The sequence below is a fragment of the Saccostrea echinata genome, unplaced genomic scaffold, assembly GCF_033153115.1.
Source record: "Saccostrea echinata isolate AGI-Se365-2 ecotype Australia unplaced genomic scaffold, CSIRO_AGI_Sech_v1 ptg000043l, whole genome shotgun sequence".
NCBI classification, from domain to species: Eukaryota; Metazoa; Mollusca; class Bivalvia; order Ostreida; family Ostreidae; genus Saccostrea; species Saccostrea echinata.
In genome coordinates this window covers 2,266,550-2,284,143 of record NW_026889792.1, presented here as the reverse complement: position 1 = coordinate 2,284,143, position 17,594 = coordinate 2,266,550, and the positions used below count along the sequence as shown (strand labels likewise).

The 17,594-nt window shown below is 34.3% G+C and overlaps 1 protein-coding gene across 2 annotated transcripts in view; it reads right to left on the bottom strand.

Annotated features, from left to right (window-relative positions):
* Positions 1–9,013: 9,013 nt before the first annotated feature.
* Positions 9,014–17,594, bottom strand: part of LOC133201335 (tetraspanin-9-like) — a 41,142-nt gene continuing 32,561 nt past the window's right edge. The window contains exons 2-6 of one of the 2 annotated variants that reach the window (XM_061337142.1): positions 15,163–15,306; positions 10,988–11,101; positions 10,527–10,727; positions 9,762–9,845; positions 9,014–9,266 (exon numbers count right to left, since the gene is read on the bottom strand). In XM_061337142.1, the coding sequence (XP_061193126.1) occupies positions 9,201–9,266; positions 9,762–9,845; positions 10,527–10,727; positions 10,988–11,101; positions 15,163–15,306 (609 nt within the window). In that variant the 3' untranslated portion in view covers positions 9,014–9,200. The remainder of the gene's footprint in view (positions 9,267–9,761; positions 9,846–10,526; positions 10,728–10,987; positions 11,102–15,162; positions 15,307–17,594) is intronic. The other variant, XM_061337141.1, reaches the window with a different exon arrangement.

Genomic DNA, 17,594 nt, shown 5'->3' with positions numbered 1-17,594 from the left:
ACTGATGTATGTATCTTAGTGTAGTCTACATGTGTGCCAAGTTATATTGAAAAGAGATCAAAACTGTAGGAGGAGTAGCATTTTGAATGTATTTCACAGAAATTTCTATTTTTAGTAACCATGGCAACACCGTTCATTGAAATCAAAAAACGATACAAAGAATTATGTATATCTTAGTATAGTCTACTTCTGTACCAAGTTATATTGATATCAGACCAAAACTGTAGGAGGAGTAGCATTTTGAAAGTATTTTACAGAAATTTCTACTTTTAATAACCATGGCAACACCGTTCATTGAAATCAAAAACCGATACACAGAATTATGTATCTTAGTGTATTCTACTTGTGTGCCAAGTTATATTGAAATCAGACCAAAACTGTAGGAGGAGTAGCGTTTTGAAAAATTGTTTACAGACGGACGGACAGACAAACAGACAGCTAGACGGACGGACGACGGACACCTTACTATCGCATAAGCTCTTCTGGTCTCTGACCAGTAGAGCTAAAAACTAAGGCCTAAAGACCTAACAATTGGTATGAAATATGTCAGTCAAAATACGACCCAATGATAAGTTATATTTACTAACAAGGTCATTATAACGACCATAGAATTTGCGAAATGCTGACTTTAAGCGATGTTGTTGAAATCCCTGTAATATCAAGTTATCTGTCAGTATCCTGCCGGATCGTACTCAGAGCATGATCTTGAGTATCGAATAATTTAGGAGACATTAACACCATATGTAGGTATTAGTGGAATATTACTACATCAAAAGGGGAACGTTGACGATTGAAAAGCTGAAGTTATCTTGTTATACAGTTCAGTTGTTAGTTGGTCCTTAATTATCGTCTATAGACAGTAAAACATCCAATTACGAAACAGATGTGGCAGACTCTATTGTGTCTTTTCTTTCAAGTTCACTGGGATATAACGAGTCGACATACATAAATGGAAGTAACTATTGTTCATAGATAAAACGTCGTCAATAGATTTGAATGTCGGGTTGAAGGCAACGACAAGTCATGTAGAAATTTTTTGATAAATTCTGCTTCATAATATAAAAACAGGTCGTCTAGTAAAGGACCACAATAAGAACCCTTTTGTATTCCAACAGTTTGTTAAGAGACTGGTCTCCAAATGGACTTTTGCGAGAAGTGCTGACTTTTACAATCGAGGACTTACTTTTACACTGGGACAATATACGGCAGTTTTTTTTTTTGCGATATATAAGTATTTAGCTTAACAATTAATTAAACGATATTAATTGGGCATTTCAAAGCACATATTACGTTTTCTGGGGAGGGGAAGGATAAACACCCTGTACTAACCTCCCCCTTTCCCATTTGACCAACTACTGCCAGGTTTTCATTCTGGAATGTTTTTTCCTTCCTTATTTGATTCCTTCTTAAAATGAGATTGAAAGGAAATTCTATCCCTCATAATAGGGAATTTTAAGTCAATTTATTCTACCTCCCATTATCTCTTGTGTTGATTGCACACAAGTAAATCATGTAAGTGCCCCTAACATCATACCTATGACCACTATAGCTAGTAAGGTTTTCTAATATAAAATCAATTCCGTACCTCCGTACATGACAAATGTTTAAATGTCAAAGTAAGCCGTCGAGTGTAAAAGTCAGTGCTTCTCGCTAAAGTCCAATACTACATTGATATTGTCCATGATGAAATCCAGCATCCTTTTAATATCAATTTCAGAGTACTTGTGTGGAGAATCAGAGTGATTTGAATATTTTTAATATTCCCAACAACCAACATGAATTTGAATTACCATATCTATATTGGATTCCGAAACTTCATAAAATTCCTTACAAACAAAGATACATAGCGGGTTCCAGTAAATGTTCTACCAAGCCTCTTTCTTTACTCCTCACTAAAATATTAACAGCAGTGAAGGAGAAACTTCAGGAGCACTGTGAAACAATATATTCGAGAAGAGGTGTAAGTCAGATGTGGATATTAAAAAATTCCAATTTTTTTTTTTGGGAGTGGGGGGGGGGGGATTTGAAGTCACAAAATTTTACCAAAATCAACAACATAAAATTTTACGACTTCAACTTTATATAAAACCAGCCCCCAAGATAAATTAAAGTGCAGGCTTTTTGATATCATTGACAGCTGCTTTTTCAATAGAAATGGAACTCGTAAATTTACTTACCTTGTCATTGGTCATTTGCAAAATTATTTTGTTAAAAACATTCTGGTTGTACACACAAGTACTCTGAAGTTGATATTAAAAAGATGCTTGAATTTCTGATTGACAATATCTTTGTGGTTTTTGGAGACAAGGTCTTCCAACAATCTATTGGAATTCCCATGGGTACCAATTGTGTCCGGTTATAATTAGCAGATCTATTTTTGTATTCACATGAAGCAGAATTTGTTAAAAATCTTGTACCTGAAAAGAAGAAAACACTTGCTGTGGCCTTTAACTCGACATTTAGATATATCGACGACGTATTGTCAATTAACAATGGTTATTTCCATTCGTATTCGTACGATATATCCCAGTTAGCTTGAAATTAAAGATACCACAGAGTCTGTCACATCTGTTTCATATTTGGATATTTTACTAGAAAAGACGTTAATGATTATCTAACAACCAAGCTTTATGATAAACGTGATGACATTAACTTTTCAATCGTTAACTTCCCTTACTTATGCAGCAATTTACCTTCATCATCTGCGTACGGGGTTTATATCTCTCAGTTGATTCGATACGCAAGAGCATGCTTTACGTATCAACAATTTCTAAAACGAGGTAAGTTATTGACAAACAAGTTGATGAAACAAGAATATCAGCAGTCTCGTTTAAAGTCAGTAAGTTCTATGGTCGATAGAATGACCTTGTCAGCAAATACAATTTATCATCAAGTCAAATGCTGACTGACGTTTTTCATACTAATTGTTAGGCCATTATTTACACACTGAGTTCTCGACGGATTTTTCCGTTTTTACCCGTTCATAACAAGGAGCACACGGCGGGTGTGACCGGTCGGCAGGGGATGCTCACTTCTCCATGGCACCTGATCCCACCTCTGATGTTTTGGAGGTTCGTGTTTGCTCTGCTCCAAAATTTGTATTGTTTAATGGACTTTTGAGCGTGAATAATGTTCGTTATCTCCATATTTTTCATTTATAACAAAGTAATTTCGTTGATGACCAGTCAAGATATAAAAATTTTCGAGTTCTTTTTGATTGAACAAGCAGTTGTCTATTATATTGAAAAGCCTGTTTTTTAATTTATCGCGAGGAATGGTTTTATAAACTGTAGAAAAGGTCATGCATTTTAATTTTGAAAAATATTGTGATTTTAAATTTTCCAAGTTCTTTGGGTTTTTTGAGAATTCACATTTGATTTTCACCATTTCTAGAACATGCTGTAGCACAGTAGTTAATATTTTTTATGAGGAGAAATAATAGGTATATAGTAGGGCACTTGCTGGACCCGGCAATATATATTTGTAAGGATTTTTATGAAGTTTATGAATCTAAGTATAGGTAGAATAGATCATTCTCACCTTTATTGACTGGCATGTTAAAAGTATTAAAGACTTAAATATAATTTTGAAGAATTTCACCCTTCGAGAGTGAACAGTGAGTATAAGTAGGATTTTCAAATGTAGAATTAAAATCAAGTTTTTCTAAAATACAGTTATAATGAGCCTTTCAAACAAAGACGATATTGTTTCAAGCCCTGTCTGCTGGAACCATAACATATTGTTTATGTAGTCTTTCCAATTCTTTTATTACCTCTGATTTGGTGAAAAATGATAGATGGTTACCATATTGACTTTTCACTTTCTAACACGATTCATCCATTCTGACAAATTTAAAAAGCGTTCAGGTCTTCCCCTTCACATTTCGCCCAACTTCGCATAATCTTGGACAGAATTCATAATAGAAATGATGTTCTGTCGCCAATTGAAAGATCTGGACTCCCCGTATTTAGGATCTTTTAAAATGATAGGTTTTAGGTTGTCATTTTCAACTATATTAACATCGCCAGTAATGACGTGTCCAGCGGGACTATAGTTGAAAAAAGGAACACTTAAGAGGAATTTGTTTTAGATGTTCACTAGGCACTGTAAGGTTTGTGTATAAATGAAAACAAAATTTGTGAAACACTGATGGCCCCGTATGGCAACTTATAGCAAAGTTTAAACTTTCTCAAATGCAAATCAAATATGTTAGTACAAAAGTAAGTTCTTGTCCCGAGGAATATTCCTGTGAAATATGAAAGCCCTAGCAGCAACCATTAAAGAGATATGGAAAAGGTTAAAAATTTTCAAAGGTAAATAAAATCTCAAGGTCAAAATTCATGGTGCCCAAGGAAAGGCCTTCTCACAAGAAATATATATGTGAAATATGAAAACCCTATCACCAACCGTTCAAAAGATACGGGCAAGTTTTAAGTTTATCAAAAGCAGGTTAAACTCCAAGGTCAAGGTCAAAAGGTCAAAGTTGTTGGTATCCAAAGGAAGGTCTTGTCACAAGGATTACATATGTGAAATATGAAAGCCCTATCGCCAACCGTTCAAAAGTTATGGCCAAGGTTAATGTTGGGTAAAATTTTGTAAAACTGGGTCAAACACAAAGGTCAGGTCAAAAGGTCAGACATGATGGTACCCAAAGAAAGGTCTTGTCACAAGGAATACACATGTGAAGTACGAAAGCCATAGCTCCAACCAATAAAAAGTTATGGTCAATGTTGAAGTTTTTGCGGACAAACAGATAAACAGACAGACAGACAATTGGACAGACGGATAGGGCAAAAACTATATACCCCCGAACCTTCGATACGGGGGCATAAAAATTGGAAGCAACAGATTGAAATATGTTTGAATGCAAGACTGAACTTTTTTTATGATTAAGAATGTTAATAATGTCCACAGCACCTATTCCTTTGTTAGCATATTTAAGGAACTGACGGGTTAAATTGGAAATCGATTTCTTACTAATATACCTTAAAACTAGAAATTCCTTTTGGAACTAAGTGTAGTATTTCAGCATGCACTGTTGAAGGTTTCTTGAACAATACATTTTTTTTTCTTAATCCTAGTCACTAAAAAAATTCTTATGTTGATTATTGTCACAGAAATGGTCCCTTACTAACAGTCACAGACGCATTCTTTATTGGTCTAATTGTCACAATGGCCTCTTCTCTTATTGGCTACAAAGATCTCTCGCATCAGTGTTGGTAGACATCATTGTAGTATATATTTCATTTGTGTCAGGTACAAATACAGTTTTTTTTTCCCTTGTATATATATATATATATATATATATATATATATATATATATATATATATATATATATATATATATATATATATATATATATATATATATATATATATATATATATATATATATATATATATATATATACAAAATCACATGAAAAATCGCAAATTTTTTTTAATAAAAAAAATTAATGTATAAAAGTACAAGCAAGAATATTTTACCTCTTCCCGACTAAAACTCCGAACAAACAAAAATAAAAACCTATATACATGTACATAAGAACTGATGTTCTGATCAAGCATAAAGAATAAAAATTCTCCTAATAACAAATATGTTACGTGATTCTTATTTCAGAAACTCTGTAGTCTGACAAATACATGCATGTCTCGAGATTAACAAATATTTCGTGATAGAGTTTGTAATTCATACAGTTATTTTAAATTGTGTAATAATGTAAAACAAACAAGAGGCCCAAGGGCCTTAACGGTCACCTGAGTATAATACAACAATTTAGAGAATCCATAGAGTATAAAATGAACTGAAAAGTGAAGCTTTGTTGCCCAAAAGCAAGAAAAATAGGGTGATCAGGTTCAACAAAATAATTAGTCTAGTGTTCATTAACAGTTCATAAATTAGGTTCTAATCTGTTCCCCATTTATCACTATCACCATACAGTATATTAACAAACTATCAATGCTTCTGTACTATTTTAATTCCTTGTTGAAATCTCTTACATTGGACTCTCTTGGTCTTTGATGAACATTGAATAAGACAAGTTATTTTTGTCTCATTTTTATTTATCTATTACTTACAAGTCTACCTGATCATTAAAACTATGAAAGTACTTTTTGTATTATACAATAAAAAATCTTGCAAAATTCTCTTATTCTATTAACCTTTCAAGTACATTATTTACAGTGACTAATTATCAAAAGTAAATGGCAAAGGGGAATAACTCCCCTCAGTAGAATACAAATTAATAGAGCCCTGGCCAGGACCAGAACACTTGACAAAATGGCCCAGATGTTCAAAAATATTTATTAAACTTTTACTCTTTTTGCCTCTGATATGCCCAGGTGCAGAGAAGATTTTCAAAGAAATAATGCAGTTTTTACTACAGATTCACTACATTATCAATAGAGCCCCCCAGCCCCCCCCCCCCCCCACCTCCCATCCCCACCGAGAAACACCAGAGTCTCTCACCCTGGGACCAGAAGTTTATTCATCATACATGTAAGTAATCACTTTGTTTATCTGATTAACACTAAGGAGCAGACAGGATTATTTAACAGAATTAATGTATTTTCACTACATTATCAAGAGCCCCACCCTTACACCAGCACATCTGACCCAGGGGTCATGCAATTCACTACTCTGGAAGAAGTAATCATGCTCATCATAACTATACACTTAGCTTCTTTGCTTTTTAACCAGAAGCAGAAAAGAATATTTTCAGAGAAATTTTGCTTTTTCACTATATAATCAATAGAGCCCCCCCCTTTTCACCAGAACCCTTGACCCTGGGGCCATGAAATTCACAATTTTGGAAGGGGCATACTTGCGTATCATAACAATGTACTAATAGTTTGTTTAAATAATACCCAGGCGCAGAGAAGAAGATTTTTAAAGAAATAATTCACCTTCACTATAGGATATATATGGCCCCGCCCTAGCACCAGAACCCCTGTACCTGGGGCCATGAATTTCATAATTTGGAAGAATCATCCTTGCTTATCATAACAATGTACTTAATTTGTTTAAATAATACCCAGGAGTAGAGAAGATTTTTAAAGCATTAATGCATTTTCACTATATAATAAATAGAGCCCCACCCTAACACCAGAACCCCTGATCCAGGGTCCATGAAATTCACAATTTTGGAAGAGGCATCCTTGCTTATCATAACTATGTATTTAATTTGTTTAAATAATACCCAGGAGTAGAGAAGATTTTTAAAGCATTAATGCATTTTCACTATATGATTTATATAGCCCCGCCCTAACACCAGAACCCCTGCCCCTGGGGCTATGAATTTCACAATTTTGGTAGAGTCACCCTTGCTTATCATAACTATGTATTCAATTTGTTTAAATGATACCCAGGAGTAGAGAAGAAGATTTTCAAAGAAATAATGCACTTTCACTATATGACCTATATAGCCCCGCCCTAGCACCAGAACCCCTGACCCTGGGGCCATGAATTTCACAATTTTGAAAGAGGCATCCTTGATTATCATAACAATGTATTTAATATGTTTCAATAATACCCAGGAGTAGAGAAGAAGATTTTCAAAGGATTAATGCATTTTCACTATATAATCAATAGAGCCCCACCCTAACACCAGAACCCCTGACCCAGGGGCCATAAAATTCACAATTTTGAAAGAGGCACTCTTGCTCATCATAACTATGTACTTAGTTACTGAATTTAATACCCAGGAGCAGAGAAGAAGATTTTCAAAGGATTAATGCATTGTCACTATATAATCAATAGAGCCCCGCCCTAACACCAGAACCCCTGACCCTGGGGTCATGAATTTCACAATTTTGAAAGAGGTACTCTTACTCATTATAACTATATACTTAGTTAGTTTATTTAATACCCAGGAGCAGAGAAGAAGATTTTCAATGAATTAATGCATTTTCACTATATGATCAATAGAGCCCCACCCTAACACCAGAACCCCTGCCCCTGGGGCCATGAATTTCACAATTTTGGTAGAGGTACTCTTACTCATCATTACTATATACTTAGTTAGTTTAATTAATACCCAGGAGCAGAGAAGAAGATTTCCAAAGAACTAATGCATTTTCACTATATAATCAATAGAGCCCCACCCTAACACCAGAACCCCTGCCCCTGGGGCCATGAATTTCACAATTTTGGAAGAGTCACTCTTACTCATCATAACTATATACTTAGTTAGTTTATTTAATACCCAGGAGCAGAGAAGAAGATTTTCAAAGAAATAATGCACTTTCACTATATGATCTATATAGCCCCGCCCTAGCACCAGAACCCCTGACCCTGGGGCCATGAATTTCACAATTTTGGTAGAGGACTCAATGCTTATCACAATGATGCCAACAGTTTGACTGCTTGATGTCCAGGAGTAAAGAAGAAGATTTTTAAAGATTGCATTAATTTTGGTGGTTTTAGCCCCACCCCTCAGGCCCCAGGGGGGCAGGGACCATGAAATTCACAATTTTTGTTCCCCTTCACCCATAGATGCTATATGCCAAATTTAGTTGAAATTGGTTGAGCGGTTTCAGAGAAGAAGCTAAAAATGTTCAAATGTTAACGCACATCGCACGACGCACGTCGCACGACGCACGACGCACGCCGACGGACAAAAACGGATAGCAATAGGTCACCTGAGTGACTCAGGTGACCTAAAAAACAAACAAACAAAGAATGACTAGGACAAGAACAAAAATAATATCAAAGGAAACAAAAGCACCAAAAACTGGACAAATATCCCGCATGGGGCTGAGGTCTTCTAAAATAAGATTGCATTCTTTAAAAGTAACATTACAAAAAGCGCTGAATATATATTGAGAGATGACTTATTTATAAAGTTGTTAATTACTATCATCAGTACATTAAGCTAAATTTTAAAACACAGGTCTTTTTAAAAGCTAGATTAATTGTTACAAATGTGTAACTCGAAACCTTAACACATTATAATTTGATTTAAAACTGTTTCAATAGGAATTATATAATTAAACCAGAAAACATAATTTATATTCACGAAAATAATAAGATTATAGAATTTACATTGTCTAAATTACTTCTTATGCTTTAACAAGGATATATAGAAGCTTAGTACAGGAGTGTTGTATAGGAATATAGTGGCTGAATGGCTTGACAGTAATGTTGAGCTGGAGTTCTTTCTGACTCTACTGTTGTCTGTGTAGTATCTGGGCTGTTATATTACACAGCCATAGACTCGGATCCCGTCTGCTTACATAGGACAATGGCAAAAACAAAGCCCAAAAGCTAGGAAAGACAATGTACACATGTAAGTTATCAAGAAAGAGGGAAAAAAAAGATTTCATGACAGAATAAAAGTATGAAGGTTTGTTTTATATTTATACATCCATGTTCATATTTTATAAAGGGGGACGAATTTTCAATTATGTGAACTCTCTTTTTGTGCCAGGAGGAGCTTCTCCTTATGTGATAAAGTACAAAACAACTCTGGGTTTCTTCATCGCAGTAAAATTGTACAAACATTTTTTTCGATAATAATCAATTTAAGATGAATAAACGAGTAAAACTCTTTTTAAAATTAAGTCGTGATTTTGAAAAAAAAGCATATCTTAAAAAAAATTTATGTTAACCATTTGAAAATATATGTTTATATATATAGGGGATAGTTTCAGGTATTAGTCTTGTGGAGAATGGCAACATTCAAACATAAAGTGTCAAGAACAAATGTAATATTTTGTTTAATAGTTACTGTAGTGGTAAAAAAACAACCCAGTTTCTTACCTCGATTACCATAACGGTAATTGCGACTCCAATGACCGGTGCTGATGAACTTTGAACTAACTGTTGAAACCGATCATAGCAGCCCTTTAAAATCAACAAAATGCTCAAAATCAAGTGGAATTGGAGAATATTTCCGAAGGAAACATTATATTACAAAGTACAATTATATCCGTAATCATGATATAGAAACTAAATTAGTTTCTAATATGTAAGCGTTCAAAAATCGGCATTGGTTAGTTTAGTTTTAATTAAAACCAATGCCGATTTTTGAACGCTTACATACACAAAACTTATCAAATCCTAAGCCATGTGCAAATCTAGAAAAGCAGAGTCGGGAGGTTGTTTTTTTTTTTAAGTTAAATTTATAAAATTAAGTAACCCTTCAAAAAAAAGTGAACTTAGTTACCCGCCTCCTTTATGAACACGAACCCGGAAGAAGTCCTGAAAAATGTCCAACTTCCATGTAGTAGGTTATTCTTGTTAAGACTTTTTTCCCACTTTTTTTTGGCGGGGGAGGGGGGAGCTTGTTAAAAAAATTTCCGAGTCAGATGTTTTTGAAGTCGGTAAGGATCCCCCTTGAAAAACATTCATGGACCCCGGCCCCGATGTTACGCTCAAGAATTTCTATACTTTTCCTAATTTTTTGATAAATTTGTTGAATCTTAATAAATTGTCCTTCCTACACCCTCAATATTTTTCTGACAAATTTGATAGATTCTTTTTAATGATTTCCTTCAAATTTCTTGCTGAAATAATAACACTCACCTGAGTATTGTAGTCTTTGGAAACGCTGGCGTAACAGTCAGCCGGGGCCTGGGATTTGTAGTTTGATTCAGTAACTCCCACACAGCAGGTTCTAGGAATCTGCGCATTTGTTTGTTGGCATTCACCGGAAGTTGTACACCAAGGGGTGAGGTCAAAATCGTTTGTAGTCCCTTGTACTCTATTAACGCCGCAGCAATTAAACTGAAGTAATATATACATTATCAAAATATATACTTGGTTGTTTTTTTTTACATGAACTGCATCCTGAAGTCTTAAGAATAAATAAAGATGTGTTACAATGTACGATGGCTGGATTTCAAGCTTAGCTGTTGATTTGTCGGAGAGCAAGTCAGCAATTTTGACGTAGTCTAAGAATAACAGTACTACATTACCACTGATTACAGTAATGTCTTACTGTTTAACACGTAATATCAAGAATTACGTATGATGTTATTACGTACCTTTAAAAATGCATAGTTCCATGCATTAGAAATATCGTTGGTAGAACTCAAAGATTCGTCGATATAGTTTTCCTGCAGGGACTTGAGCAAGACCTCCTTAGTTTCATTATTAAACTAGAAGAACAGTATATATGTAATATATATATATATATAGCTTAATAAGCAATACGTATACTCAATAGGAGAGCAACATGCAGACATTAAGTAACAATCCCTTTAATAAATTTCTTTGTAAAAATAATGAGCATATAATATGTATTTGTAGATAGAATGTTCGCCACTTTTTTATGATTTGCAAAATATTCAGTCTTTTATAATGCAAATTGACATTATTGTAAATAGTAATTTTTTTTTGCATATTTATCATCTTATTACATTGTATTTGAAAAAAAGCCATTTAATAACAAGAGGCCCAGGAGCCACATCGCTCACCTGAACACTGTGGCTAGGAAGAAAGCCAAAATCAGTTTAGTATTGAAAAGCTTTTTCCTATGTATTCCTATCTAAAATTTCGGTCGTCAATTGCGGCCCCACCCTACCCCCGGGGGTCATGATTTGAACAAATTTAATTCTACACCACCTGACAATGATTCCACATGAGTTTCATCTTTCTTGGCCCATTGGTTCTTGAGAAGAAGATTTTTCAATGATGCCATTAATTTTTCGCTATTTCATAATTATCTCCCCTTGAAGGAGGACATGGCCCTTCATTTGTACAAACTTGAATCCCCTTCACCTAATGATACTCTGTGCCAAGTTTGGTTGAAATTGGCCAAATAGTTCTGGAGAAGAAGATGAAAATGTGAAAAGTTTACAACGACAACGGCAACGACAGACAACGGACAAATATGGACCAGAAAAGCTCACTTGAGCCTTCAGCTCATGTGAGCTAAAAAGGAACTCATGTTTATATTGGAAGTCATAATTTCTTCACCCATTTAGGGATGGATACTGTTAAGGATGAAACGGTACGATACCATACCGGTATTTTTGAAACGATACGGTATTTTTAACGATACGGTACTATACCTTGAAGGTTCATTTTAAAACAAATGCGCTTTCACCAATCACCAACCTTTCAATGTTATACACTAAAATGAGCTTATAAACCATGTTTATTCTTCAAACTTTTAATAAATGAAAAACAAAACAAATAAACTGAATCTCAAATTAATTTCACTACATATATAAATAACATAATCACAACTCACAGTATACACAACCTCCCGGGTTAATTAAAGATAAAATGTGAAACAAAATATTTAAAGATATTTAATTGACTGATTATTTGAGTAAAATTGAGTACTTTTATGATAACAGACACCTTAAACTGTTCAACATCTCTCACATGTAGAAATAACTCTGTCATGTAAATGAAGTGACATTTCAAGAATTCAGTCAATCACTCTGCATTCTTATGTAGAAAAATAAACATATCGGCCTTCTCCGGGTCGAGGCGCACACGCTCTTGGCTGATAATATTTCCAGCTAAGGAAAGAATTCTCTCAGAGGGAACACTGCTGGCAGGAACACAGAAATACCTGATGGACAATGCCGAAATCCACGGAAATTTAGACTTGTGCTCATCATAGAATGAAAGAGGATTAGCACTGAATTTAATTCCTTGAAACTTCTTGAACATTTCAATCTCCTTTTGGGCTTCCATTTCAGGAGTTGGTGGAGCTACATGTCTTGTAATTATAACAGAATCTTCATCCTCACTGAATAATTCCTCAATTGCAGATCTTGGGTGTTTTAAAGAGGGTATGCTTACAGTGCTTTCTTCTGTGACATCTGTAACTATTTCTGTTTCACTGGTGGACTCTGTGTCATTGTTGTTTAAGGACATGGGCTCATCTGGATCATGTTTAATTACTGTGAGGCTGGCTCTCTTTGCTCTGATCATATCAGTAATTTTTCTTGTATTCTGTCCCAAACTTCCTCTTCTTTGGTCATTTTTGATTTGAATCTAGGATCTAAGGCAGCCGCCTCTTCCAAGAAATGGCGCACTTCTTCATCTTGATACCTATTCTTCATGTCGTTCCATATTGCTGTCTTTACCATTTTAATAAATGGGCTATCATCGCGTTGAACAGTGAAACATTTTTGCAGTTTTAACCAGGTTGGAAGTATCTGACCAATAGTGGGCATTTTGTCAGTGGATACTGCTAACGTGCTTGTGTAAAGAATTTTCATACATTCTACAAATTCTTCACTTTTCTTCAAATCTTCATCTGTTACTTTGTCCACTTTGTCCTTGTCAACACGCTTCTTCAACCGCTGATCTCTGGTTGCTGCACTGAGTCCAGGATAAATTTCAGCAAATCTTTCAACCATCAGATACATAGAGTTCCATCTGGTCTTAACATCAAGAATGACATTATGTTTTGGAAGTTCTAAGGAAGCTAACTTTTCCTTCAAAACAACTCCAGCCATGTGGACACGCTTAAACCAAAGGACTACTGATCTTATGCGAGCAAGCCATTTAGTAAATGCTGTCTCTTTGTATAACTTTCCAGCAGAAACATTCATGCTGTGGGCAAAGCAAGGGACCCGTAAGACATTCAACACATTTGCACCTACTGCCATGTTAGCAGCATTGTCCACAGCAATGGCAACTACTTTTTCTTTGATACCGAATGAGGTTAGACATTCTCTTATTTCCAATATATTGATATTGCCTCTCCAGTCTGGGACTCATACACTGCTTTCGTTTGTAGAACTTTGTTTTCTAGAGTCCAGTCTTTAATGAAGTGAGCTGTTACTGTAAGATAGTGGTCCCCACCCAAACTTGTCCAATGATCTGCTGTAATTGCAACAGCTTCTACTGAAGCCAACTCTATTTGTAGTTTTTGCATTTTCACATTGTACCAGTTTGGAACATAAATAGAAGATATTGTTTCCTTGTTGGGTGGAATGAACTCTGGATTTAATTCCTTTAAAACTTCTCTGAATGAATTACTGCTTATTATACTAAAAGGCTGCATTTCTTTTACAACAAATCTGGTAACTGCCCTACTAATACTTTCATGCTGCTCCTTCGACATCTTTTTCTTTTTTAAACTAGAAGACAAGGTAAGTTGGTTAAATGGAGTAGGCTGTTTGATAATTTGAGGACCTGGATTCATTTGACATGAGGAAGTGGACTTCTATAGGCTGGGAAGTGGTGGTGTTATAACTGATACAGCTGCTGTTGAATCAGAAATATTGCACAAATTCATCTAAATGATTTGATTTTATACTCCATTAAAATGATTATCAGCACGTGTAATGCCCCCCCCCCCTTTTTTTTTAAATATCAAAACAATTCAGTAATTTCAGTTTGATGTTATAACTTTTATCAAAATAATTTATGTTTTCATTTTCAATGCTTATTTATTCAGAAAATGATTTATTCGATTATTCAATTAAATAAATTAAATATCATCAAACTAATTCTAATAATTTTTTTTCTTAACTTATTTTCACTTTTATGAATGTACAGATGGAGAGAAAAAAATCATTGTCAAGATTTCCAAGAATAAACTTTTATTTATTAAGTGCATTTAAGTGTGCACTGTGCATCTTCTAATATACCTAATGGTTAAAAAAAAAAATCTACCTTTTTTGTCTGAAGCATTAGAGGAAGTCAAACCTTCGCTTTCTACATGTAGATCTACTTTCTGTTTCTTCACGTTAAAAATTGTACATGGGTTAATATCTATTCTGTGTATGATTCGTAGATGTTTAATTAAGTTGCTCGTATTCCCCCTTTTCCCCTGGCAAAATAATTGACAATGATTACAAACACCGCCGTCTGATTTTCTGCTAAAATGGGACCAGACAGCTGATCGCTTCGTCCGGTAGCCTGGGCCCATTTTCTTTGGTAGCACTAAACGACGAAATATCAGAAAATGGATAGAGATGCACATCAAATTTTTGCGACATTTTGCCTTTTTAATTTACATTTATTATCATTTTTTATTAATGAAATTAAAACACGATTAATGTACATGTATTTTTTTTTCTATAAATATAGGTATTGATTTGCCTCGAATATCGGTAGCAATACTAAGCATCCATTTCGTTAATTAGCCTACCCTTTCAATGCGCGGGAAATTCGATTTAAGTGAGTCTGAAATCATTTTTTAAAAATCATTTTGAATGTATTAAATATTTCAAAGATTAAGAAATACCGTTATTAGTTCCGGTATTAAATAAAAAAAATTCCCCAGGTCGTTTCCTGCCAATTCCACCTTGTTTAGCGGGGGCAATACCTCGTCGGCTATGACATTGACATTCGCTACTATCCCCGCTACCAGTAAACCAACACCAAGTAACTGCAATGGAAAAGATGTATATTCCTATGCGTGAAACATATAATTTACTGTGTTGTAGATACTAAAATTGTTGAGAATACAATGTATTTGTTAATTAATTTCATTATGAAATGAAAAGCTATGGGACCATATAAAATTGTACAATGTTGCACTAATGCAATTGAGCTTCACAATTGTACCCCAAGAATAATCATGCATTGGATTTGCATAATTAATTGGTCACATGGTAAAATAATACATTTAATAGACGAGATACAAAGAATAGGGGGCCCATGGGCAACAAGGATTACCTGAGTGATTATGGCCCTGCTTGTTCGTCATCAGCAGATTTTTTTTTAAATTCCCCTGTTTAAGGTCAGATGACACGTTCCTCAAAAATATATAACTTTTCCCAAGAATTTATGATTGAAATATTGATATTTTAAGCAGTTTCCTCGAGCTCACAAAAAATTAGGAAACATAATTACCTGGCATTTGTGCAATATTCAGGACGATGGTATTTCCTATATAATCCTATACTGGAAATCACTTCAACTGCTAATATCACGATTTTTAGTTTATATATTTTTCAGAAATGAAAAAAATAGTTTAGAAATCAAATGATAATGATAAATATTAGTCTTAGTAATTTACAAAGGAATGCAAAAAACAAGTATTTGAGAAACGTATCGTCAGACCTTAATTTCATAAAATGTCGACCAAAACCTAGCCCAATATCAATATGACCAACATGGCTCTCCTGTTTTCAACAAGATTTTTTCCTGAGCACATGTACTGAAAAGGTTTCTTTTTACATACTTCCTTGTAAAACTCTGATACCTTATTGAAGCCTAAACCTATTCCTATGATCCTAATCAAATTTGAATTTAAACTACGCTGAAGATGCTTGATTATCAGTAAGACTAAAAATGGCTATTTATTAAAGAAAGATTGTTAGAGATTATTTCTGTATATTCCTTTGTAAACCTTACAAACTAAATGACGCTTAAACATATAATTTTGGCTTTTCCAACTCTAATTTTGGCTTTTCCAACTTTATACTCGGTTTTTCCAACTCTGTGCGATTATATTTATATACTTTGTAGCTGGACTCATGTTGCTGCTTTAAACATGTAATTACAATGGAAAGAAACGATTCAATAATGAAATTATAATGAAAGAAGGAATTATTTCATTTTATTTTCATACACCGGAATAATAACGTCCTTTTTTATAACCTGATTCTGGAGCTTTAGAATAATCACGGCAGGTAATACTATATAGCAATAAATTCATTTAACTAGTTATTTTATTTTCCCTTTTCCCTAAATGAGGACTAGTTCGATTAATACCTCAACAATTGATGCTAAATTAACAAAGTATACGCTACAATTCAGTCTTTATAAACATACTGATTTCTTTAAATTATTAGAGTATTGTATTCTTAAGTACATGTAGTTTCTTTTTTGTATTTTGATCTTGTATGCATTCAGTCAAGTAATCTGTTCAAAGCCAAAGCTTCTCAGTATTATCCATTTTATTCATTTGTTGTACTCACTGAAAACAAATTTATTGAAAGCCACGAAACGATCTTCAATAATCTAAGTTACATGATTATTAATACTTTCTTCATGTGATAATACGAGATTTCAATGGTCAGGGAGATATTATCATGCGATTGTTTTATCGAGCCGGAGGTTTGAAGTTTTAACAGACAAACAGAAGGACAAAACATTATGCCTCTGATCTTCGATATTCAGGGACATAAATATCAAGGAAAGATTTTCTATACTCTAGGAGGGATGATCAAAACGTTCGCGAACTAATTGAATCACTTCCTTAAAAGAAATAAAATGAGGTTTCAGTGTGCATTATTTTTTAAAGTAGTCCTCTCCGGTTTTAATGCACATCTGCCATTGTTCTGACCATGCGCGAATCACGTGCTCCAGGCGGTCAGTGGCGTATATTCTTATCTGCTAATGTGTAAGCTAGTGAGAAGTCACAGATTTATTTTGAGGCGCAAAGTATGGGTAGGCAAGGAGAAGGTTGCCACCCCCCCCCCCTCTCGATAGGGATTGCAGGAGAGGGGAGGGGTCGGTGGGAGCTTTTCGCGAAGACATCTAAGATTGTAATCTACAATTTGACAAGTGAAAATAATGTTGCAAACGTTTTTACAGTTTATATCATGATATGAAGACTACTCAACAAAATGAGAAGTTTTAACTTATTTTTACTCTACTTAGAAAATATGGAAACTTCCTTACTGAATAATCTAAATACGATCAATACATTTAATTTCCTACTAACCA